This window comes from Schistocerca piceifrons, chromosome 7, assembly GCF_021461385.2.
Source record: "Schistocerca piceifrons isolate TAMUIC-IGC-003096 chromosome 7, iqSchPice1.1, whole genome shotgun sequence".
Taxonomy (NCBI): Eukaryota; Metazoa; Arthropoda; class Insecta; order Orthoptera; family Acrididae; genus Schistocerca; species Schistocerca piceifrons.
In genome coordinates, this window is record NC_060144.1 from 448,160,134 (window position 1) to 448,186,593 (window position 26,460).

The following is a 26,460-nucleotide window of genomic DNA, read 5'->3' on the forward strand; positions in this document are numbered from 1 at the left end:
TACGTCTGAGGAAATTCATTCTACTTGTCTGTGATGTGCTTACATCTCCTTTCCTCTTTACCCATGCTTCAGATGCATAGGTCAGAATTAGGATGTAGCAATTTCTACTACCTCTTTGCTTTTCTATGGGGCATCTTTGTTCCACAAAAGGCTCCTAACACTTTGCAGGAATGCTTCTGGCTGTCTGCCACGTTCACGGATCTCTTTCTCATTTCTTACATTTTGCTCTAATACACTTCTGAAGTACTTGACACTTTCCGCCTTCATAACTTTTTACCTCCAATCCTTATTCTGCTAGTTGGTCTATCTCTCTTTCTAGTTGAAACTAATTTTAATTACCCCCCAAAAAAGTAAAGTTAACGTAATGAATTTTTTGCTTGTATACAGGTACATGTTTGCAGCCTTGGTACACACTAAAGTCCCTTTCCACATTATCGTAGTACACCGCCTGACGAGCTAAAACAGAACTGCGTAGCGTACCTCCACTTTAGCAATGGACTGTGTGATTTTTCTGTCGCTCTTCCAGCGGTGTGCGACGATACAGTTGGCCGGTGATTTTTTTGCTGAACAGTTTTTTTTTTTTGCAGATAGCTATCCTTACCTATTTGCAGGAACTTCTCAAGCAGTTATTTACAAAGTCTTTTACGGGTTCACGCCAGAAGTGGTTATTTGTAATATTTAGCTTCATTATCATCTGCACTCGAAGAAGAAATGTAGGAGGAGAGTACCGTAACAGCCAATTTGCCTAATACATTAAGTGAAGAAGAAGAACATCACCATCATCAGTCCCACTTGACCTCTGCTTCTCTCTAAAGCCTTCCTCTGCACTTTTCGATGCATTGCTGTCTTTGGGTATACATATCCATGGGTGTCAGCAGAAATTTAACTGAAGGAGGGAATGGTGGGTGGGCGGAGAGGCCCTAAAATTGACGCATTTTTATATTAAGAAATCAGACAAGAAACCCCGAAAACGGTGGATTCGACACTAATATAATTAGTTTTCTATAATTTTTACACATCACTTCTTCATAGCCACGCCTCATACCTAATGGTTGTAAGGATGCCTTTCCTCAGCATCACATATTTTCCAGATAGTAAGTCACACATGTACCAGGCTTTCCAGAGTTACCACTTTCCCATTCCCAGTCCACAAGTAAGAGCCAGTACTGTTCGTGCCCCCACTGTAATTCTGCACACGTGTACCAAGTGTAGCTTTAACTACTCCAGGAGTTTCGGAGCTATGCTATATAAAACACACACCAATGTCCGAGGTGGCTCTCTTGTAAAATTCGCTGAATTCGAATATCTTGGCATCGGCTGTGTAAGGTACAGATGTACTACCTATTTGTGCCGAGGCGTGGTCTCCTTAACCACTTAGGCTACCTGTGCACGCCTCACGGGCTGACCCAAACTTCCATATCTCAGACTGTCTACATCCCTACACTACCGCCCGGTAAATTCATTCCCTTAGGTTGTAAATCCATACCTGACACTACTGACGCCAAGGTATTCGCATTCAAAGAATTTATTTCGAGTTAATTTTGGATGGCTGTCAGTCGTCATGCAAGTAAATATACATCGTAAAGCACTGGATTTCAATCTGGGGGAGAATGCTTCAAACACCCATCCATGGCTTCTCTAAATTACTTCCTTCAGAAGTCGGAATGGTTCCACCGAAAACGGCACGAGCGATTTCCTTCTCCATCCTCCATCAAACCGAGCCTCAGACCCATCTCAAATGGTCTCGTCGTCGACGGGACATTGAAACCTAATCTTCCTTCCTTCCATTCTCCTTCATTCACACAGATAAATTCCTTGACGGCTGGTTGTTGGGATCCATCCAAGTACCAAATGTGACGCGTCGCGACGTCGTGACGATTGTCATTCTGCTGGCTCCTCATGAAGAGTATTTGGTGTGTCGCAAAATTTCGAGAAACACCATATCCGTAGTTTGTAATGGAAGTCGCCCAATTCACTTGCTCACATGCAGCAGAATCAGAGCTGTTCAGTACACGTAAGTTCACCATTGGTGTTAACAAGGTATCACTATGTTAAACAAATACTCCAATTTAAGTAAAATAGCGAACAAATCGTGATTTTTGACAGAAGGTGATTTGTTTACTAATTTATGAAAGTAATACAGTCACGGAAGCAACACTGACCGTAACGGATAAAATTAAGCAAAATGTAAGTCCTTTACAAATACAGGGTGACGATTATTGAACTATATGAAACAAAATCATCATAGCTTCCGAACGGTTTGCGTTAGGACATTCAAACTGTAAGTATTGCCGGAAGGCATGATGGGAATTAGTATGCACTATATGGTTAGGCTTATCGACGAAAACCAATTTCATGTGGAAGGATTCCACAATAAGCAAAACTGGCGCATTTGGGGGACTGAGAATCCGAATTTCGCGATCGAGAAGTCTCTCCACCCTCAACGTGTGACTGTATTGTGTGTTTAGCGTCTCGTTTCATCGCCACACAAATTAGCAAACCTTAAAAAGCCTTTGGAAAGCGTCTCAACAACTTTTCGCTTTTTGGCGTTTCTTTTTGCTTGCCTTTGCAAACCTTGTATTTTTCATACTTTTTATCTCTTTTATTTTAAATCTTTCTGCATCACGTAATTTCCAGTGCTTCTAGATAAATACTTATCTGTTCTGTCACCTTTCAGGGTTACATCTTATATTCCGCTACAAATGCACAGTTTCGTAATTGTAGGTCAATGTTGGAACAGAAAATTTTATTAACTGAAATCGCTTTCTCCTTATCGCAATACCGCGGAAATACGCGAAAGCTGTAACAGTCAAATGGCGATTTGTGTGCAGTGTTGACAGCACGGAGATAATGAAGCAGTTAGTGTGCGGACGCGGACGAAGCTTGCGAAGCGACCATACTTTCTCCGTGGCGCAGAGGTGGCACGCGGTAAGCAGGCGAGGAGCACGTCACACGCACTCACGCGCTTGCATAATGGCGGCCAGCGCTGACCCAGCAGTCCACGAACCGAGCGGCCTGTCGTCTCCTCGCCGGAGGAGCTGCGGATGCGCTTGAAATTCTCACTCTCTGTTTGTAATATGATTCCAACTGCGGTGCCATTCACTGAAAGGGAATCTTTTAGAGTTTAACATTGAACTCTTGTTGTTTGGTATCGGAAAGAGAGACCGGGGACGGAAATACAGAGGATCGATAAAAATATAGGAATGCAGCGAAAAATACATACTTCAACATAAATGCAGATTCTACCAAAGCCTGCAGGTTGCACTGTTGTATTTGATCACGAAAGGCATCGGTGCAATGTTCTCAATATGTTGCAAGTGTCAATCGTGGTCGGATCAGCGCGTTATGTGTGGTTTTGAGTGCGTTCACTACGTCTGCGCTCAATTTATTCGAACATGGGCGCATTGTTGGTACTCGTACGTTGCGTGCTTCCGTAACCAAGGTAGCCGAAGTGTTTGGTGTTTCAGGAGGCAACGTATCGAAGATTTATATCGTATAAAAGGAAAGCGAAAATCATCATCCGGTAACAACGTGGACGAAAGTGTGTGTTGAGTGATCGCGGCGGACGATCATTGAAGAGGACTGCCGCGCGGAGTGATCGCGTGGTTTGAGGCGCCTTGTCACGGATTGCGGGTCCCCTCCCGCCGGAGGTTCGAGTCCTCCCTCTGGCATGGGTGTGTGTGTTGTTCTTAGCACAAGTTAGTTAAAGTAGTGTGTAAGTCTAGGGACCGGTGACCTCAGCAGTTTGGTCCCTTAGGAATACACCCACATTTTTTTGAAGAGGACTGAGACGAAAGCCAAGAAGACAACAACTGCAGAAGTCACTGCAGAATTGATTGTCGCAGAACCGTGTCAGTATCAAAACAACACGGAGGGAGTTCCAGAACCAGGGACTTGCAGGGCGATCAGCAATTCCAAAACCGCTTAACAGGAAAACGTGGTGCCGAAGCCATAAAACCTGGACTATGGAGCAATAGAAGAAAGTCATTTGGTCGGTGAGTCTCGTGTCTCACTGTTTCCAACTTCTGGCCTAGTTTACATCCCAAACATAGCGGGGGTTCGGTGATGATTTGAGCAGCCGTATCGTAGTATTCCATGGGCTCCATGGTTACTCCGCAATGTTGCATTACTGCAAAGGATTATGTGACCATTCTGGCTGATCATGTCCATCCCATAGGTCAATGTCTGGCCCCCAATGGTGATGATGTGCTCTAAGACGGCAAGGTCCCAGTTCACACGCTCGTTTCGTCCAGGACTGGTACTGAGAGCACGAAAATGAATTGTCTCTCCTTCCCTGGCCACCAGCTGTCAGATATCAATATTACTGAGCCTTTGTGGTCTACTTAGGAGACAAGGGTTCGTGATAGCTACGCACCTCCAACACCCTTAGCTGAACTTGTCACTATTTTTCGGGAAGAATTCCCTTGTAAACCATGCAGGGCCTCTATTTATCCATTCCGAGACGACTGGAGGCTGTTGTGAACGTGATAATGTGTTTTTGGTGTTTCCTGTACTTCGGCGGTTGGTTCAGTACACGATGACTGGACGTCAAGTAGCCGATAAAAGAGGTGCCAAATATGTTCACTGGAGAAAAAGCACAACTGACAAAACATTAGTCATCCACTCCTCCCCAGATGACGTCACGCGGAAACACATATAACGCTGCCTCTAGACTTTATAATTGCCTCAAGGGTTTTCCGTGCTGTCTCTAAATCGCTCAAGGCAAATGTCGGGATGATTCCTCTGAAAGGGGACTGCCGATTTCCTTCATCATGCCTGAAACAACCAGAGCTTGTACTCCGTCTCTAATGACCTCGATGTCGACAGGACGTTAAACACTAATCTTCCTTCATTCTTCTTGTATAATGGCTCCAATTCGGCTAGTAAGGGAGTCCACAAGAACCAGCAGGTATTCCATATCCAGCTGAAGCCACTGATTCATCATCTGACGCCATAGAGCTACCGAACTGTGGGTTTGTTAAATGCCGTGTTTCACTCATTCTTCCAAATATATTCTACAGGAATTACACTGCATGATTCAGCGGGCCGTGCACCACAGTGAATATGGCTGTTGTCACCTTGCAATACAGGTGTGTTCACAGCATACTCACCATGAAGACGCAGAAGAAAGGGCAAGGGCTGGTCACCAGAAATGTTGAGATATACATTCTGATTATGTTTCACGGCAACCTAAACCAGTGGTCCCAAGTCGTAGTGCGAAAAACGCCCCCAATCATCACAGAACTACTCCCAGCCTGAACTACACTATCTGCACATTGCTGTTCAAACAATTAATTGAACCAACGGTACGTTCGACGCTTTGTATCAATTGCAAAGACATAATCGCTACTCTTCATAGTGCACTACACGCCACAATCAGATACTGTCCAGTTGACGTGCTGTTTGACCCATTAAAGATATGCACATATAGTCTAGCCTATGTGTAATTGTGAGCAATGGCTCTTTGCGGGGTACCCGAATGCATGTGTACATTTCATGCACTTCCCTTCGCAATGGCAGCACGGAAACTAGTTGAAATGCACCTGCATTCACTGACAGAAACAGGTTTCAAACCAACAATCGTTGAAGAGGATTAACACTGGTCTTCAGTCCCTGTGTGATAGAAACTCCTTTATGATCGCCGTTTTTACGCTATGTTACATTAGGAATAGCAGTTATAGCTGAAACAACAACTGGTTTTTGGTTACACCACTTTTTTCGTCTCCAGCTTAACCTGACTGTTAAAACCGCTCAAAACAGCCTTTTTCTGTAATAATCGAATTTCGGTTTTTTTATTGCTGTTGTTGCCAGCAACAGAGGCAGACTTCGAACAAGGATCGAAGAGTTCTAATGAAGATGCAGGAGGAAAAGGTAGCGATCTGACTAAATTTTCTCATGTTGAGAAGTTAGAAGGAGCGATCTGTTTAAGTTGGTAAAAAAGTTTCAGAAGCCAAGATCGAATAAATTCGTCGTCTCTCTTTTTTATTTTTTTCCTTCCGATTTCGACAGATAACTGTCATTTTCTGATCTTACAAAATTTTTGTTACTAAATGCGTTCAACGTGAGTTAGGGCCTTATGGTATCCCTTGCCATACCCTGAGGGCTCTACCTCACAATGAACACGCATGGGTGTTAAGCTAAGCAATCGGCAATCGGTGCAGTGATCATGAAAGGGGTAGAAGTCACCTATCACGCCGAAAAGAAAACTTGAGCTTTTCTTGTATGACATTTTGCCATGCTGAACACAGATATCTGCGCGATCAGAGTTTTGTCTACGATAAGTATTTGTGTTATACACTGAGATGACAAAAGCCATGGAATACGTCCTAATGTCGTGTCGCTCCTCCTTTTGCAGCACCTCAACCCAGCATGGACTCAACAAGTCGTTGGAAGCCCCTTCCACAAATTATTGAGCCATCCTGCCTCTATAGCCCCATAGTCACGAAAGTGTTGCCGGTGCAGGATTTTGTGCACGAATTGATCTCTCGATTATGTCCCATAAATGTTCGATGGGGTTAATGTCGGGCGATCTGGGAGGCCAAATCATTCGCTCGAACTGTCCAGAATGTTCTTCAAATCAATAACGAATAATTGTGGCTCGGTCACATGCCGCACTGTCATCCATAAGAAATCCATCGTTGATTAGGTACTTGAAGCCTGTGATTGGATGCAAATGGTCTCCATGTAGCCGAAAGTAGCCACTCCCAGCGAGAAGATCCAGTCAATTCCGTGTAAACACAGAGCACACCATTATGGTGCCACCACCAGCTTGCACAGTGCGTTGTTGATAACTTGGGTCCATGGCTTCGTGGGCTCTGAGTCACACTCGAACCCTAACGTCAGCTCCTACCAACTGAAATCTGGACTCATCTAACCAGTCACCTAGGGTCCAACCAGTATGGTCACGAGGCCAGGAGAGGAGGTTGAGGCAACGTCGTGCTGTCATCTGCTGCCAAAGACCATTAATGCCAAATTTCGTGCACTGTCCTAACGAATATGTACGTCGTACATCCCACATTGATTTACGCAGCTATTTCAAGAAGTGTTGCTTGTCTGTTAGCACTGACAACTCTACGCAAACGCTACTGTTATCTCTCATTAAGTGAAGGTCGTCGGCTACTGCATTATCCGTAGGGAGAGGTAATGCCTGAAATTTGGTATCCTCGACACATCCTTGACACTGTGGGTCTCTGAGTATTGAATTCGCTAACGATTTCCGAGATGGAATGTCACATGCGCCTAGCTCCACCTACCATTGCGCGTTCAAAGCCTGTTAATTTCTGTCGTGCGGCCATAATCAAGTCGGAAACATTTTCACGTGAATCGCCTGAGTATAAACGACAGCTCCGCCAATGCACTACCCTTTTACATCTTGTGTATGCAATACCACCGCCATCTGTACACGGGCATATCGCTATCCCATGACTTTCGTGATCTCAGTGTACATAGTGAGTTCAGAAACTAAGTTACACATCCCGACCTACGCTAAGACCATTGTGCAAACGTGAGCACTGTCTGAAGAGAGTACATATACCTGGTTTCATGCGGACACAGTTCTGCCGCGTTGAGGATAGTAGGTGCGTCACAGTGTGCGATTGAAATGGCGCGGCATCTTGAAACGTACAACAAAGTTGAACTATGCGGGACGTACGATTCTTGTTGGCAAAACGTCTAAATTGCACAGAGTTTCACCGTGAAATTCTGGCCGTGTATGGCACAAAAGCAACGTCACGTCCAGCCTTGGTGAAATGGTGCCAACGATTTGACGAAGGTCGCACCGTTGGACAAAGGAGCTGGTGTCTATCGTCGAGGAATTAAACGATTGGATAGAATGCTCCGACCGTTGCTTGTAGTTGCTTGGTGGCTGTGTCGAAAAGAAGTGTCGTGTATCTTTGTCAGTTTGAATTGTAGAGTAGAATTCAATAAAAGTAACTTCGCCTGCCATAATTATGTGGAACTTACTTTTTGAAGTCTCCTCGTAATATACGAAGGCGAGCTAACAAATAATGCCTCCGAATTTTTATGACAAAAACTTTAAAGGTTTTTAAATAAAACAATCTTTATTAACATTCTATGTCTTTATTCGTGATATCCATATAGGAGTTGTGATCAAAAAGTGATGGATATTTTTTTAATTTTTCGGGCTTTATACATCCAGTTTCCAATTTTTTTTTATCTTGTTGATACACAGATTCCTGATGTGTGTTTTCATTGTCAACTGTTTTGAATATGTAGTTTATTGTTGGAAGTCGAAAAGATTATGCGTGTTTTCGAGTGCTCGGCGAATTTTTACTTTCGAAAAACATGGATCAATTAATCTGCATTAAATTTTGCTTGAAGAAGCGATAAAGTGCATCACACTATACGAAATTTTGACTGTGGCTTTTGGCGGAACAGTAACCAGTAAGACAAGAGCCTACGAGTGGTATAAACCTTTTATAGAGGGTTGAGAAGATACTGAAGACGACATCTTACTGAACGCCCTAGCGCATCAATTGCTGACGACAAAGTGGGAGAAGTAATGAAAAAAAAATGGTTCATGTGGCTCTGAGCACTGTGGGACGAAACATCTGAGGTCATTAGTCTCCTAGAACTTAGAACCACTTAAACCTAACTAACCTAAGGACATCACGCACATTCATGCCCGAGGCAGGATTCGAACCTGCGACCGTAGCGGTCGCGCGATTCCAGACTGAAGCGCCTAGAACCACTCAGCCACACCGGCCGGCAAGGTAATGAAAATGGTTCTGAAAATCGCCGAATCACCATCAGAGAGGTTACTGATGATGTCGGCATATCCTTTAGCTCACGCCAAGGAATTTTTCAGTATTTGGCATGGAACGTGTAGCAGCAAAGTTTGTTCCGAAATGTTTCGATTTCGACCAAAAACGATGTTGCGCTAGATTTTGCTCAGGAACTGCTGAATGTAGCCAACGATCCAGAAATTCTAAAGGAGATTATAACAGGTATACATGTGTATAAGGGTATGACATCGAAACCAAGGTTCAGTCGTCCCAATGAATGTTACCTGAAGAGCCACGAAAACTTCGACGAGTTGTGAATGTTCTTCTTACTGTTTTCTTCGATTATAATGGGATAGCGCAACAGAGTTCCTTCCTTAATGGTCATACGGACAATAAGGAATACAACCTGGAAGTTATGCTCCATTTGCGTCAAGCAGTCCGAAGAAAACGAGGAGAACTGTGGCAAAACCAACAGTGGAAATTGTGTCGCGATAATGACACTCATACGTCAATGTTTGTTCGTAATTGTTAGCAAAAAACAAAACCGTCATGTTGCTTCAACTACCGTATTCGCCGAACATGGGTTGTTAGAGTCCATTCTATTCCCAAGGTTGAAGAGAACGATGAAAGGACGTCGCTTTGCCACCAGTAATAAAATCGCTGCAGGAGCTGAATACCATAACGAAAAGTGAGTTCCAGAAGTGCTTCCCCAATTGAAAAAAGCGCTGACACAAGTGTATTATATCTGAGGGGGATTTCTTTGATGGGGACAAAGTTGATGCTGATAAATATGTAGAGAGTCTTTAAGAAGAGAGTTTGAGTGTGTTGACGGAGCCACAACCTACCTCTGCTTGCACCGCTTCATGGCTGTCAAAGTGAAGTGATCGATGACAATGAACCCAGTGAGACAGATTGTTGTAAATGTCGTAGCGCTCGCTTGTGGTCTGACATCGTCATGCTGAAGGAGAGGGTGCTGCTTTTATGGATAAGCTCTTGGAACTGAACTTGATTACAGCACGCTGTTCCTCGAGCACCGACATAGTTAACGTTAACACCGGTATGTTACACGCTACGATTCGGGGCCCTCTACCAGCAGAGGTGAACCTTTCGTATGCAAAGCGGGAAAGTCGACCGCGTAGCATGTATGGATGCCATGTAATACCTCTACCGATACTGAGAACAGAATGATAAATTCTGAGGCATTACTTTTCAGCACGGCCTAGCAGCAGGCAATGTCCTGTTTCACAGAAAAAACAGTGTTCAATTCACGAACATCAAACAAATTAGGAGACGCACTGCTTGTATAGCGTAAATAACGCACAACACAGATGCTTGGAGGATTTAAATGGTGATCTATGGAAGAAAGGCGACATCGCTTTCGTAAAACCTAACTAGATACACGGAGAGAAAGGGCGTCCTTGAAACATCGTTGACGATTCTATTGCCTCTGCATCTTACATCTGCACTCCGAAAGCTATCGTACGATATGTGGCGGAGGGTACTTTGTGTACTATTGTCACTTCACCCTTTTCCTGTTCCCATCCTGAATGGTCTGCGGGAAGAACGATTGCTGGTAAGCCTCCGTGTGAGCTTGAATCACCCTAATTTTACATTCAGTGTCTTTTCATGAGATATACGGCTCTCAGAATTTTAATAGTAAACGCATTGTCATGCACAATAGCGTCTGCCAGTGGAGTCTGCTGAGCATCTCTGTGACGCTTTTGCGCCTACTAACCGAGCCTGTAACGAAACACGCTGCTCTTCTTTGGATCTTCTCTACTTCCTCTACCAATCCTATGTGATACGGATATCAGATTGACGAGCAGTATTCTAGTATCGGTCGCACGAGGGTTTTGAAAGCTACCGTACCCCCATTGTGAGTGGACTACACTTCCCGAGGATACTTCTAATTAAAGTTAGTCTGGCAACTTCCTCACAAGTGATTAATTTTTTGTTGTCGTTACACTTTAAATCGCTCCGTATGCATATTCCCAGATACGTTACGGATGTGACTGCTTCCAGTAATTGCTCTACAATCGTGTATTCATAAAGTAATAGATCTTCCTGCTAATTTACGTGAAATACATTACATTTGTTTATGTTGAGGGTCGACTGCCAATCACTGCACCAAGCATCAGTCCTCTAAAGGTAGTCCTGAATTTCGCAACAATTTTCTGTCGTTACAACGGCTCTGCATACAACAGCATCATACGCGAAAAGCCTGTAGATATTCCGACGTTAGTTACTCCCGCCGCGATTAGTTTTCATAGGAATACGATAAGAGAGATTGAAGTGCGTACAGACATAGACAGTCGTCTGTTCTTCTCACAGTACTCGAATAGAATAGGAAAGAAAATCGTTATTTTATTATTGCAGCATGTACCCCTTGCCACGCACTGTCCAAAGGTTGCAGGGTATATACGTCGATGCACACTGCCAGCAAAAAATTAGTACACCCTTTTAGAGGTTTCCAATTTACTCAGGATTTATTGTTACAACACTGCATATTGAGCACATGAAATGATTACATTTACAGATCAATAGCACGAGCGGTTCTGAGGTGCCAGGTATCGGCCCATGCTTGAAACATATTAGTCAGTGGGCGGCAATGGAGGCACTGACTCTGGCACACAGTCGATCGTGCAGATGGCGAATAATGTCCTGAGATAAGTTACGCCATGCCTGCTCTATCTGTTCACGTAGTTCTGTAAGAATTGGTTGGCGAGTCTCACGGGTCACTTCTCGTCCCATCACATCCCACACGTGCTCGATTGGAGACAAGTCCGGAGATTGTGCTGGCCAGGGAAGTTGCTGCACGTCTTACAGAGCTTGCTGAGACTCACGGGCAGGATGTGGGTGAGAATTACCCTGTTGGAACAACACATCAACTTTACATGGTAGACACAGATGGCGCTCTGATAGCCATGTACTGCGCTATCTATTGGCGGGAAAAGTTGAAACCACTATCAGTATATCTACTATACCCCAGTCATCGGATCAAAATCAACGTCGTCTTTCCAGGTGCACTAATATTTTTTCCAGCAGTGTAGCAAGTAATAAAGGCACCGTATAGTACTATGTGGTTGCTGCATTAATTTAAATAAGAAATTACCCCTATTAACATATAGCCACGATCGTTTAAAGTAAGTTTCCATATGATTAGCGTGTGGTTTTGTCCCGCCTGACAAAAAAAAAAAAAAAAAAAGCGAAGCACTGAGAAGGGGAGGAGGGAACGAGATGAAACTTCACGGGTTGAGAGGGCACGGTATTATTTCGGTTATCACAAGCTCGAATCAAATTTACAAAGAACTTTATCCTCCCCAATGACATTGTCGTTGACGGGACATTAAATCCTAAGCTCCCTTTTCTTTTTCCAATACTAGTTCTCTAAATTTCTTCAGAGATGTCTTGTGAGTACAATTTCGCCTATGTTCCAGATGAACCGTTTAAGTTCCTCGAGTATACCTGCTACACTTCTGTATAGGGTAAATAGTTAAAATCCTAGCATAGCACCTGTGAAATCCTTCGATGCCTACTGAATTTTTTTTGCAAGTATCCTCTTTGAATAGGAACTGCTATTCACTAAACAAGTGACAATACTGCACTGCACTATTCATCCTGATTTACTGACTGATATCTAGCAGCGAAACTTTCCTAGAACCAACAGCATCAACAGCAAGTACTCAGTGCTAATCCTGTACGGTTAATTATGCGTTGTAGATAAGCCAGACATATTGTAAACACTGCTGATAAGGTTAATCGCTTAAACGAGATTGGAGAGCACCGTCTTAGTCGATAGTTTTCTTTTCCGTGGAGTTACGTTTTTTCATGTTAAATATCTACATCCACATACATAATCCGCAAACCGCCTATGGTGCGTGGCGGACGGTAGCCTGTACTACTAATCATTTCCATTTCTGTTCCACTCACAAACAAAGCGAGAGAAAAACGATTGTTCCGTATGGGCCATAATTTGTCTTATCGTTGTGGTACTTTACACGAAATGGACGTTGGTCCCAGTAGAATCGTTCTGCAGCCAGCTCTCTAAATTTTCTCACTATCGTTTCTCGAAAAGAACACCGCCTTCTCTCCAGGAATTTCTATTTGAGTTTCCGAAGCATCTCCATAATACTAGCTTGTTGTGCAAATCCGCCAATAACAAATCTAGCAGCTCACCTCTGAATTGCTTCGATGTCTTCCTTTAGTCCGACCTGGTACGAATCCCAAGCATTCGAGCAGTACTCAAAAATGGGTGGCACTAGTGTCCTTTACAGATGAACCACACTTTCCACGAACTGTCCCAACGAAATGAAGTCGACCATTCGCCTTCTCTACTGCTGTCCTTACATGCCCATTCCATTTCATATCACTCTGCAACTTTAGGCCCAGATATTTAAACGACGTGACTGTGTCAAGTAGTACACTATTAACACTGTATTGAATATTACGGATTTGTTTTTCCTGTTTTACTTAAGTTTTCTACATTTAGAGCTAGTTCCTATTCATCACACAACTATAAATTTTGTCTGTGTCATTTTATATCCTCCTACAGCCACTCAACAACGACGCCTTCCCACACACCACAGCATCCACAGCAAACAGCCGCAGATTGCTGCTCACCCTATCCACCAGATCATTTGTGTACGCATAAAAAAATAATATCAGTACCATCACACTTCCGTGGGGCACTCCTGACGATTTCCTTGTCTCTGATGAATGCTCGCCGTCGGGGACAACGTGCTGGGTTCCGTTACTTCAGAAGCTGCTCACGTGTCTGGGAACCTATTCCGTATGCTCGTACCTTCGTTGCCAGTCTGCTGTGGGGCACCGGGTGGAATGCTTTTCGGAAATCTAAACATATGGAATTTGTCTGTTGCACTTCATCTATAGTTTGCATTATATCATATGAGAAAAGGGCAAGCTGAGTTTCGCGCGAGCAATGCTTCTTAAAACCATGCTGATTCGTGGACATAAGCTCCTCATTCTCGAGAACGTTTATTACATTCGATCCGAGAATATCCTCAAGAATTCTGCAGCAAACCGAAGTTAGGGATATTGGTCTGTAATTTTGTGGGACCGTTGATTTACTCTTCTTATCTGTAGTCTACAATGTCTAGTTTTCCGATAACCGACCGCGAGAAACACAATGCTGCAATTCTCGACATTTCATCTTCTATAAGGTGCGATTCCTGTAATAAGTAGGAGTCTTCTGCGCATTTTTGCAATCACTTGGGACTTTGCTTTGGGCCAGAGATTCGCAATAAATACAAACCAAGTAAGGGGCAAATGTCGTAGGGTAGTCTTTGCAAAACCGACCTCAGATTCCATCATTTTGACCTGGCGACTTATACGGACTTCCTATCCAGTGTGCTTCGTGATCTTTCTTGTGTCTGTTTGATGCGACCTGTCACGTTTCCCTATCCTGTTCCAGTTTCTTCATTTCAGAGTAACGCTTGCAACGACGTCCTCGGTGAGGTGTTTGATCTATTCCAGTTTTTGTCTTTCTCAATTCTTTTGTTCTCTACGGCTTCCTATAACCCCAAGGAAGTCATTCTTTGATGTCTTACGCATGTCTTATTATCCTATCCCTTCTTCCATTTACCGTTTTCAATGCTCTCCCTTCCTCCCCGACCAGTACAATTAATTCCAAGTGTCCTTCCGCACCGCCACCTCTCAAACGCTTCGATTCTCTTCTTGAAATTTTTCCACCGCCCACTGTTCACTTCCATTTAATACTGTGCTCCAGACTTAATCTCTCAGAAACTTCTTTCTCAAATTAATGTTTGATACTGGTCGAGTTCTGATCTGTTCTTTCCTCTGCCATGCGCTATCTTGCTTTGAAGCTAACAAGATTCCTTCAGTTCATCTACTACATAGTCCCCAACTTCGATTTTAAGTTGTCGCTATTCTCAAGTCTGCTACTGCTTGTTCTGGTACGTTCCCAATCTACACTTTGTGCTCAGCATGATATTCGTTCTATTAAATAATTCCTGTAATTCCTCCTCGCTATCGCAGAGGACAGCAGTATCATCAGCGAATCTTACCATTGATCTATTTTTACTTGAATTTTAATGCCACTTCTGAATACTAGGTGTGATAAAGAAACGGGAATTTTTGTTTTTCGTAAGGAATTTATTCCATTAACATCAACTTTGTCCCCTTCATGGTAATCCCCTCAGATATAATACACTTGTGCCAGCGTTTTTTCCAATCTTGGAAGCACTTCTGGGACTCACTTTTCGTTATGGTGTTCAGCTCGTTCAGCGATCCTGTTTTCATCTCATCATTGGTGGCAAAACGACGTCTTTTCATGGTTCTCTTCAGCATCGAGAATAGCAGTCGCAGGGGTTCATGTCCAGCGAATACGGTGGCTGAGGCAACATATGGTTTTGTTTTTTGCCAAAAAATTACGAACAAGTATTAAAGTATAAGTATCATTATCGCGACAATTTCCACGACTAGTTTTGCTAGAATTCTGCTCGTCTACCTCGGGCTGCTTCACGCAAACGGCACATAACATCCACGCTGTATTCTTTAGTGTCCGTATGATCATAAGAAAGGAACTTTATAATGGCAGAAAACAGTGTCAGGAATCTTCACCTATGGTCTAACTTGTCGGAGCTCTTCAGGCAGTTTACTTGGGACGATTGAGTCTTGGTTTAGACGTCATACCCTTACACCCAGGTTTCGTCGCCAGTTATTACCTTTAGACGTTCTCGATCGTTATCGACTGCGTTCAGCAATTTCTGAGCGCTGTCTACTAGACGTCGTTTTGGTTGGAACATAAAAATTTCGCAACAAACTTTGCTACTTCACGTTTTATGCCGAAAACATCAGAAAAAATTGCTTTGCCTGAGCCAAAAGATATGCCGACATCGTCAGCAACCTCTCTAACGGTGATTCGGCGATTTTCATAACCATTTTCATTACGTCTTCCACAGTGTCGTCAGTGAACGATATGCTAGGGCGTTCAGGCCAGTCGTCGTTTTCATCTTCTCGACCCTCTTTGTCTTAGCCATAGTAGTTTCGCCAAAAGCCACAGTCAAAATTTCGAATGCGATGCTGCACTATATACCTTTTTCAAGCAAAATATAATGCAAATTCTTTGATCCATGCTTTTCGAAAGTACAAATTCGCCGAGCACCCGAAAACACGTATAACATTTTCGACTGTCACCAACAAACTAAATAATCAAAGTAAGTGAAAATTCAAACTTACAACAAGAACACGTGTACCAGCAAGATAAAAAATGTTTTGAAAATAGAATGTATAAAGCCCGCGAGATTAAAGAATTCCGGTTACTTTCAGAACACACCTCTTATTTGCTTTATTTATTTCAACGCCTTTGCAGATGACGTAGCTGATTTGCTCAAAGTGAACGCGCTGTCCCATTACGACTCTCGATGAAGAGCAGCACGGTACCCGACAATACACGCCAGTGAAACGCCGACGTGCGGTGAACGTCCAGCGTGGGACACAAATGTAACTACAAGCTTTTTGGTCACAACAACTTTAATATACACTACTGGAGCTGGGATTACCGCAGCTGCTGGCACCGCACATGCCATCCAATAGACACTCGTTAAAACTGCGGCCCGAACCAAGTATTCGTGCGACCCTCGGCCGTATTTTATAATAATATGCCTCTAGCAACTAACGGCCAAATCCAAAAACGCCAAATAACGTTAAGAGCTTCTTAACAAACAGAAATACTTAGACAGATAAATATTTTAAAATGTTCTAATTTTAACTGTTCGTTTTAAACTTTCGTTGATGAACATAAAACATAATAAATGTAAGTACAGTTACTGTTATTATTCAATTAATCATCCGCTCAAACAGACAACACTGCAATACTTCGTCAGGCAATTACAGCGTCAGAAATTTGGCACTGCTGAGGATGGTAGCAATCTAAAACAGAGAGAGGTCTACACGGAGTATTCCGAATGTACTTGTGATCCGGCGACCGACTTACAGCACTCTTATTATAACCAATCTAATGGAGACTCTTGACATACTAATTTATACAGGGTACCAATACTTCTCTAGATAAAAACGATCTCAAAAAGTAACGACCCAATTTACTCACGGTTTTGCAAAATGATCATCAGCATTGTCTGACGAACACATGCAGCTACACAGATTTTCCAGCAACAATGTCTAGTTTTCCGATAACCGACCGCGAGAACCACAATGCTGCAATTCTCGACATTTCATCTTCTATAAGGTGCGATTCCTGTAAGCTCTCATATGTTGGCAGTCCTGTGTGACAGTTCAACAAACGCGAGTAGCCTATACAATAATTTTCAAAAGTAAGCAAAGCAAGTAGTACATCCGATTAAGGTGAAACTTCGTACAGTTGTTGCTTTCGCCGTCAAAATAATTACTCCCCAGAAACACATGTAAGTTCACAGTTCTAGCAGCCAGGCAAGAAAGAGAAAGCGATTACATGCTTCTCAAGGAAGAGACGAATGCCAAGCAAGCAAAAAATCACATCGCTTACAGGTTGCTCAGTCATGCGCATCAGAATAGGAAGACCACCTCACATGAAGAAATTTATCTGATCGTTTACGAGCTTCTCGATATTATAAACTGCATGTTCACGAGTGGGGAAGCAGAAAAAATTGTTTTTGCTGAAGACAGAAAGACCGAAAATACTGCATATCCCAAAGCACTTCAAGAAACTTATTCAGACAATGCAATTACGAAGAAATTATTTTTTATTTGTTTTCTTCACATGCAAGTGTCTGCTTCGTTTACGTATATCTACTCTGAATACATTACAAAACAATTGAAAGTGGCATTGCGACGCATGCTGGGCATTAGCTAGTTAATTATAAGGTTGGAACGTATGCGGTCTTATGTGCTGTCCCTGAGAATGTCAGTGTTGCCTCTGGAGCAAAAAAGTTTGACGACCGGTGGTTTAAAGTTTACACATTCGGTTACGGGCCTCGGATGAGTCCTGGCTCGTTATTTTTCGTCACCACCTCCGCGTGTGGAGCGGGTAATTTTCGCCCCAGCTGCCCTCCTTCGATGTGGTAGCCGTTTCTCAGGCTCCCTCTCCGGAATCGAATCCTCAATCCCCGTTACCCGTTACAGCCGTGTTAGGCGCAGAACCTACCATCGACATCTGATAAGGGAGGCATTTGAAAGGTGCGTCACCGGCATGGAGGCCGTGCGATCAGCCCAAGGTTTTCCGGGTCAGCTAGGCAAACGGACCAGACGAGCCGACCGACTGGTTTTTATCTAACAGATCCCTTAATCGGGCAGGTAGGTTAGAAAATTTAAAAAGGGAAATGGATAGGTTGAAGTTAGATATAGTGGGAATTAGTGAAGTTCGGTGGCAGGAGGAACAAGACTTCTGGTCAGGTGACTACAGGGCTATAAACACAAAATCAAATAGGGGTAATGCAGGAGTAGGTTTAATAATGAATAGGAAAATAGGAATGCGGGTAAGCTACTACAAACAGCATAGTGAACGCATTATTGTGGCCAAGATAGATACGAAGCCCACACCTACTACAGTAGTACAAGTTTATATGCCAACTAGCTCTGCAGATGACGAAGAAATTGAAGAAATGTATGATGAAATAAAAGAAATTATTCAGATTGTGAAGGGAGACGAAAATTTAATAGTCATGGGTGACTGGAATTCGAGTGTAGGAAAAGGGAGAGAAGGAAACATAGTAGGTGAATATGGATTGGGGGACAGAAATGAAAGAGGAAGCCGCCTTGTAGAATTTTGCACAGAGCACAACATAATCATAACTAACACTTGGTTTAAGAATCATGAAAGAAGGTTGTATACATGGAAGAACCCTGGAGATACTAAAAGGTATCGGATAGATTATATAATGGTAAGACAGAGATTTAGGAACCAGGTTTTAAATTGTAAGACATTTCCAGGGCAGATGTGGACTCTGACCACAATCTATTGGTTATGACCTGAAGAAACTGCAAAAAGGTGGGAATTTAAGGAGATGGGACCTGGATAAACTAAAAGAACCAGAGGTTGTACAGAGATTCAGGGAGAGCATAAGGGAGCAATTGACAGGAATGGGGGAAATAAATACAGTAGAAGAAGAATGGGTAGCTTTGAGGGATGAAGTAGTGAAGGCAGCAGAGGATCAAGTAGGTAAAAAGACGAGGGCTAGTAGAAATCCTTGGGTAACAGAAGAAATACTGAATTTAATTGATGAAAGGAGAAAATATAAAAATGCAGTAAGTGAAACAGGCAAAAAGGAATACAAACGTCTCAAAAATGAGATCGACAGGAAGTGCAAAATGGCTAAGCAGGGATGGCTAGAGGACAAATGTAAGGATGTAGAGGCCTATCTCACTAGGGGTAAGATAGATACCGCCTACAGGAAAATTAAAGAGACCTTTGGAGATAAGAGAACGACTTGTATGAATATCAAGAGCTCAGATGGAAACCCAGTTCTAAGCAAAGAAGGGAAAGCAGAAAGGTGGAAGGAGTATATAGAGGGTCTATACAAGGGCGATGTACTTGAGGACAATATTATGGAAATGGAAGAGGATGTAGATGAAGATGAAATGGGAGATATGATACTGCGTGAAGAGTTTGACAGAGCACTGAAAGACCTGAGTCGAAACAAGGCCCCCGGAGTAGACAACATTCCATTGGAACTACTGACGGCCGTGGGAGAGCCAGTCCTGACAAAACTCTACCATCTGGTGAGCAAGATGTATGAAACAGGCGAAATACCCTCAGACTTCAAGAAGAATATAATAATTCCAATCCCAAAGAAAGCAGGTGTTGACAGATGTGAAAATTACCGAACTATCAGCTTAATAAGTCACAGCTGCAAAATACTAACACGAATTCTTTACAGACGAATGGAAAAACTAGTAGAAGCCAACCTCGGGGAAGATCAGTTTGGATTCCGTAGAAACACTGGAACACGTGAGGCAATACTGACTTTACGACTTATCTTAGAAGAAAGATTAAGGAAAGGCAAACCTACGTTTCTAGCATTTGTAGACTTAGAGAAAGCGTTTGACAATGTTGACTGGAATACTCTCTTTCAAATTCTAAAGGTGGCAGGGGTAAAATACAGGGAGCGAAAGGCTATTTACAATTTGTACAGAAACCAGATGGCAGTTATAAGAGTTGAGGGACATGAAAGGGAAGCAGTGGTTGGGAAGGGAGTAAGACAGGGTTGTAGCCTCTCCCCGATGTTGTTCAATCTGTATATTGAGCAAGCAGTAAAGGAAACAAAAGAAAAATTAGGAGTAGGTATTAAAATTCATGGAGAAGAAATAAAAACTTTGAGGTTCGCCGATGACATTGTAATTCTGTCAGAGACAGCAAAGGACTTGGAAGAGCAGATGAATGGAATGGACAGTGTCTTGAAAGGAGGATATAAGATGAACATCAACAAAAGCAAAACGAGGATAATGGAATGTAGTCTAATTAAGTCGGGTGATGCTGAGGGAATTAGATTAGGAAATGAGGCACTTAAAGTAGCAAAGGAGTTTTGCTATTTGGGGAGCAAAATAACTGATGATGGTCGAAGTAGAGAGGATATAAAATGTAGGCTGGCAATGGCAAGGAAAGCGTTTCTGAAGAAGAGAAATTTGTTAACATCGAGTATAGATTTAAGTGTCAGGAAGTCATTTCTGAAAGTATTCGTATGGAGTGTAGCCATGTATGGAAGTGAAACATGGACGATAAATAGTTTGGACAAGAAGAGAATAGAAGCTTTCGAAATGTGGTGCTACAGAAGAATGCTGAAGATTAGATGGGTAGCTCACATAACTAATGAGGAAGTATTGAATAGGATTGGGGAGAAGAGAAGTTTGTGGCACAACTTGACCAGAAGAAGGGATCGGTTGGTAGGACATGTTCTGAGGCATCAAGGGATCACCAATTTAGTATTGGAGGGCAGCGTGGAGGGTAAAAATCGTAGAGGGAGACCAAGAGATGAATACACTAAGCAGATTCAGAAGGATGTAGGTTGCAGTAGGTACTGGGAGATGAAAAAGCTTGCACAGGATAGAGTAGCATGGAGAGCTGCATCAAACAGTCTCAGGACTGAAGACCACAACAACAACAACAATCCAACTAACATGGCTGCGACCTAATGAATAATAACTTCTTTAAGGGGCTCCGGAAAGGCTCAAAATCATGAAAAGTTCAATTTTTACTTTTTTGCGTTTTCTGCATCTGCAGACTATTACCTTTTAATAGATATATAATTTATTCAATTCCGAAGACTACAACTATTTTTAAATTTTTTTTGAAATGTGTTCTACATGGGCGTGAACCACTGTGGCGCTGTTAAACTGCTGTCAAATGGTGTTATTATTAACGTCCGTGTTCATCAGGTACATTTTAGTGATGTGAGATAAAGTATGTGTTGTGGCTAACCTGTGATGCTTCAATATATGTCGCTGGTGTGATTGTCGATTGTTTCATGTTTATTTACTCTATCGTTATCTCGAAAATATTCGTAATTAATTCTGTTTCTTGAGTCTCTGTTTTGTTGAAGTATAATAATGAGTAAAAGTAAAGTTATTAGAAATCCTCTGAAGGCTTTTAAGAAAAGGAGAAATGTTGGAAAGCCAAAGGTATGTGTTATTACTGTAAACAATAAAGACGATAACCAAGTGAGTGAACCTAACCTCTCAAGTACACCTGCCCATAGCAGTCAAAGTGGGAAAGAAAATACTTCACAGAAGAAGCTTGGTTCAATTAGTGAAAACTATGAATGTTTTATGGGCGAATCGGATGTGAATGAAATATTTGATATGTCGGTTCTCAAAGGAATTTCTTCAAACTGTGTAAGATGTATTCATTGTAGTGAAGTTGGTCTGGAACTCTCCATAATAAAGCACGTAGGACTTGCTAGTGAAATACAACTGAAATGTGATAAGTGTTCATACATGACAACCTTTTGGAACAGTGTTGCAGTAACTGCAACTGAAGAAAATGGTAGCAAAATCTACGAACACAACAACGAGCGATGCTTGCTTTAGACAAGGAACGCCTTCGGGCTGCAGACAGGGCTGTAAAGAGTCTAGAAATACAAGCAAGAGTAAACAGGAGGAGGAACAAGAGGAAGCTGGAGGAGGAGTTTGCAGAGGATGAAGATAATCCATCCTATGGACCTGGAATGCACTAAAAAGTTAATCCAATCTTTGTCGCTCGATTCCCAAAAATTTTATTTTCTCATACTAATTATATGTTTTCTAAGGATCTTCCAAACATATTTGTTTCAAACTTCTGCATAATTTAACACAGCCTTTTTCTAAAAAACTGTATATTTTTGAAAATATAAATAAAAAATTGCAAAGAAATGTTGTGAATTTTCATTACAATTGAAAAAAAATCGTCTTTAATAACTGAACTAAAATTTTGTAAAATCCCTGTGTTAAGTTGTAGCCCATATTCCAATAAATAATCTGTAAAAAGTTCAACTTCCTACCTCAAATACTTTGTGAGGAAAGACGTAATTTATAAGCGTTATTTTAACATTGCAAGTATAGGGCGTTCCGGAGCCCCTTAATGAACCATTCGTGGTTTCACCTTAATGCGGCTTGTACTGGGAAATACATGGCTTAATCTTTGAGATAAGTATATGACTACTGGCAGGATCAACCAGGGAGCTGCGTCAACTACAGCTGAGCAGCTGGCGCCCGCAATAATAACTGAAAATCTAGATGACGTTGGAATACTGGCAGGAAAGCCATTTCAAAAAGCAAAGGAAGGTGAATTAGAGGTAAATGACTAGAAAACAAAATTCATGAGGCTATAAATAAATTAAAAGATATGGGAAACCACGCAGATTGAAAACCACGTGTTTGAAGCAGCAGATGAGTTTTAATACATCGGAGTTGTAATAAAAAATGGGCCAGGTGAGAGTAGGTCTCGTTTGCTGGGGGTTCCTTACTTAGTTATGTGTATAGACAGGTCACCCAATCCGGGAATCGAGAATCTCGACCATTATTGCCTGTTATCGACATTGGTCTTAGGGATCCCAAGATTTTCAGTATTCAAACATCAGGCAAGGAACGACTTCATTGCTCATATGACGCGTTTCGGAAATTATCCATCATTAGATATCCAGGAGCGATTACTGCACGTAGATATGGCGTTTCAAGTTGTATGTGAAACAAACATTCGCAGATTTTTCTCCTACATATGTTATGACGGAAAGATTCCGAAACGCATCATATATGGTGAAGTAATTCCTTGCCTGATATTAGACTCTTACTATTGCGACCCAGTCAGCTTCAATGCAGAACTACTGATTGTTTTCAAGTTTGATGGTGGGTAATAAACAACAAAAGAAATATTTTTTCTTGTGATATAATTAAAATTTAACAGTTTTTGGTTTGTTTCCTCTACTTGCACTGTGAAACCTTGTTTCTTGACAAATTTCATGATTTTAGTCCAACGAAAGTATCCTATAGGTTTTTATGAGAGACTTTATGAGTATCAAAATATGTGACATAAATAGCTGTATCTCTAGACTGCACTGACTCAGAAGCTTCCATTTTTCACGCGGCAAGGGGCCGTAGCCCTTAGTGAGTGGCATAAATTTCAACTCGATATGTCTACCAATTCCTAAAAAAAAGGTGCTAAATAGACGGACGAACATACAGAGAATCAGTTAGGAAATGTCAAAAAAAAATTTTTCTTGTGAAATAATTACAAATTTACAATTTTCGGTTTTTTCCTCTGGTTTTACAGTGAAACCTTCCTTTTTTGCCAAATTTCATGATTACAACCCAACGGAAAGTACTCTATTGGTTTTGATGCGTGAGCTTGGGAGTACAAAAATATGTGACATAAATGGCCCTATCTTTTGACTGCATTGTCTTAGAAGCTTACGTTTATTACACCGCCAAGGCACCATAGACCTCAGTATGTGACACAAATTTCAACTTGATACGTCTTCCCGTTCTCGAGAAAAGAATTATTAATAGACAGACAACAAGGGTTCCGTTTTTACTGACTAGGGCGTAGAACTCAAATAAAAGAAGAAATGAGAAGCCAGGATAAAAACGGAATCTAGAGAGTCATACTCACTTAAAAATTACTGTTATTCAAATTATACCAGTGTTACTGTACGGGCAGAAATGTGGAGCATAGAAGTATGCAGAGAGGAAGATAATTTAAAAAAAGAAAATAAGATGCTGCGAAAGATAATCGAATCAATTGGTGAGGGAGGAGAAAGGAGCAGAAGAAAGAACAGGGAGCTCAGGGAGATATATAATGAATCAGACACTGCTGTGGAAGCCAAGACAAGGAGACTGAGATAGACCGGCAACATCTATAGAGGACAGGACCGTGCTATGTGGCGCAATGGTTAGCACACTGGAGGACGACGGTTCAACCGCGGGTCCGGCCATCCTGATTTAGGTTTTCTGTGATTTCCCCAAATCGCTTCAGGCAAATGCCGGAATGGTTCCTGTGAAAGGGCACAGTCGGTTTCCTTCCCCCATCCTTCCCTAATCAGAGCTTGTCGTCCGTCTCTAATGACCTAGTTGTCGACGGGACGTTAAACACTAATCTCCTCGTCCTCTGTAGAGGGCAGGCGAGATCATGATTGAGAGAAGTGTCAGAAAAGAAACCCGAAAGATGAAGGCCATTAGGCTGATCAAAAATAAGATATAGAAACCAGGCGGCCAAGCGTCTTTAGAGCAAGGGAAGAAGACGCGAAAGATAACACGCTGCGAAGGGGGCTATCTGAGGCCAAAACCGAATGCGGCTTGGGAGGCCAGATAGTAGGAGTAAAGTTTCTCCGATAGTAGATTGAACAGTAGTGGAGACTGCATCTCTGCCCTTCTCCCGCGGTTATATGGAGCACTTCTCTTTCTTCTCCCATTCTTTTTATTCTTGATGTTGTTGTGGTCTTCAGTCCTGTGATTTCATCCCATAAAGAGATCAGAATAAAGATGGAATGCTAGATAGCATTTTGTCTCAGAACGCTAATTGTTCGGAGATGGGATAAATCACAAAGCGAAAAGCGGGAGTGATAATGACCATGTTTGCAATTAGGACTGGATTCAAACAAAACTCCATACTGTATCAGAATTTACGTTTTATTACCTGTTAAATTTCCTGTTGTGATGAAACGAAGGGTAGATACCGCTGCAGGAGGGCGATAAGCTGAGTGATGGTGGACCGTGTCAAATGCGACAAAATATTTCTCAGCGTACAGCAACAATCAGACTTCGTACATAAAATAATTTAGACTGCAACTTCTATTAGAAATGATGCAAATATGTCTGTGATAGCACGCTGACGGCGCGTAATTGCCGCATCGCCGAACTTTCGCTTCCCCAAGGGCAATTAAGCTGCTAAAACATACAACTAAACAAATAATTAGAGATGGTTAAAGTACTTTTCAACAGTATAATGACTCATTTTAACCTAATATTAACATTATTATGCACAATTAACGTAGAGGTACAAAAATTGCGACCTTACGTTAAAAAAAAAAAAAAAAAAAAAAAAAGGTTCTAATGGCTCTGAGCACTGTGGGACTTAACATCTGAGGTCATCAGTCGCCTAGACGTAGAACTACTTAAACCTAAGGACGTTACACACATCCATACCCGAGGTAGGATTCGAACCGGCGACCGTAGCAGCAGCAGCGCGGTTCCGGACTGAAGCGCCTAGAACCGCTCGGCCACAGCGGCCGGCTTTAGCTTTACAGAGACAAAAGAAATCGATAGCAAAAAGAACTTTTAAGAGAGCCTCATTTGCTTTTTACAAAGGTACTAGGAAAGTTTTGCAATACGACGCAACAACAAGTCGCAGGAGGCTGATTGTTGCTGTGTTCTGAGAATAGTTGACACTTGCATTGCAGCCGCTGTGCCAAGTGTGTGCGCGCAATCGTTCACTGGCACGGTTAGTTTGAAGTGCTTGTTGCCTTGGCATCGTAGTCACGAAGTGAGATTCTGGCAGTTTTGCGGTATTTCACGCGTGGTTTTAACTTAGACTAGTGCTTGGAAGAAATGACTTTTGCACTCGGTGGTGCGTGTCCACATCGCACAACTATATTCAGGTGGTACAGAGAATTCCAAACGGGAAATTTTACTCTGGAGGACGCTGAGAGGGTGGGAAGGTCACGATGATCAGTTAAGGAGGAAAACATTGATGCCGTGAGGAAAATGCTAGATGAAGACAGGCGAGTGACCTATAAGCAGATAGAGGATACCTTAGGGCTAAATACATCAGCAATTCGTTCGATTCTACATGATAATTTGCAAGTAGAGAAACTTTGTTGTCTCTCGGTGCCGCAGAGACTACGGAAGAGCAGATAACACGACGTGTGACTTGGTGCCTGGAGATGTTAAAGAAGTTTCCTAAGGAACAATCTCAGTATGTGAATAACATTGTGACAGGTCACGAGACTTGGCTGTACTATTATGACATGCCGACTAAGATTCAAAACAAAGTTCGAATCTTTGAAGATGACGACACACCCGTAGCTGTCAAAAAATCCCGATCAGTAAAGAAGAAAGTGGCAGCGTGTTGTTTTGGACACACAGAAGACAATTACAGCTAAGTGGTACACTGAGCAATGCCTTCCCAAAGCCATCCAATCATTGGAGAACCTGCGACCGAAGTCAAGAATGGTCACTTGGTTCCTCCACCACGACAATGCTCCAGCTCACCACGCCGAAACATGCACCGAATATTGCGGGGCACAGGACTGAAACTTCTTGAGCATCATCCTTA

The 26,460-nt window shown here is 42.3% G+C and overlaps 1 protein-coding gene across 1 annotated transcript in view; it reads right to left on the reverse strand.

Moving 5' to 3' along the window:
• LOC124709004 (O-acyltransferase like protein-like) overlaps positions 1-26,460 on the reverse strand; it is a 192,130-nt gene that overhangs the window by 120,326 nt on the left and 45,344 nt on the right. Inside the window, exon 3 of the mRNA XM_047240637.1 lies at positions 2,959-3,102. Coding sequence (XP_047096593.1) covers positions 2,959-3,102 — 144 coding nt within the window. The remainder of the gene's footprint in view (positions 1-2,958; positions 3,103-26,460) is intronic.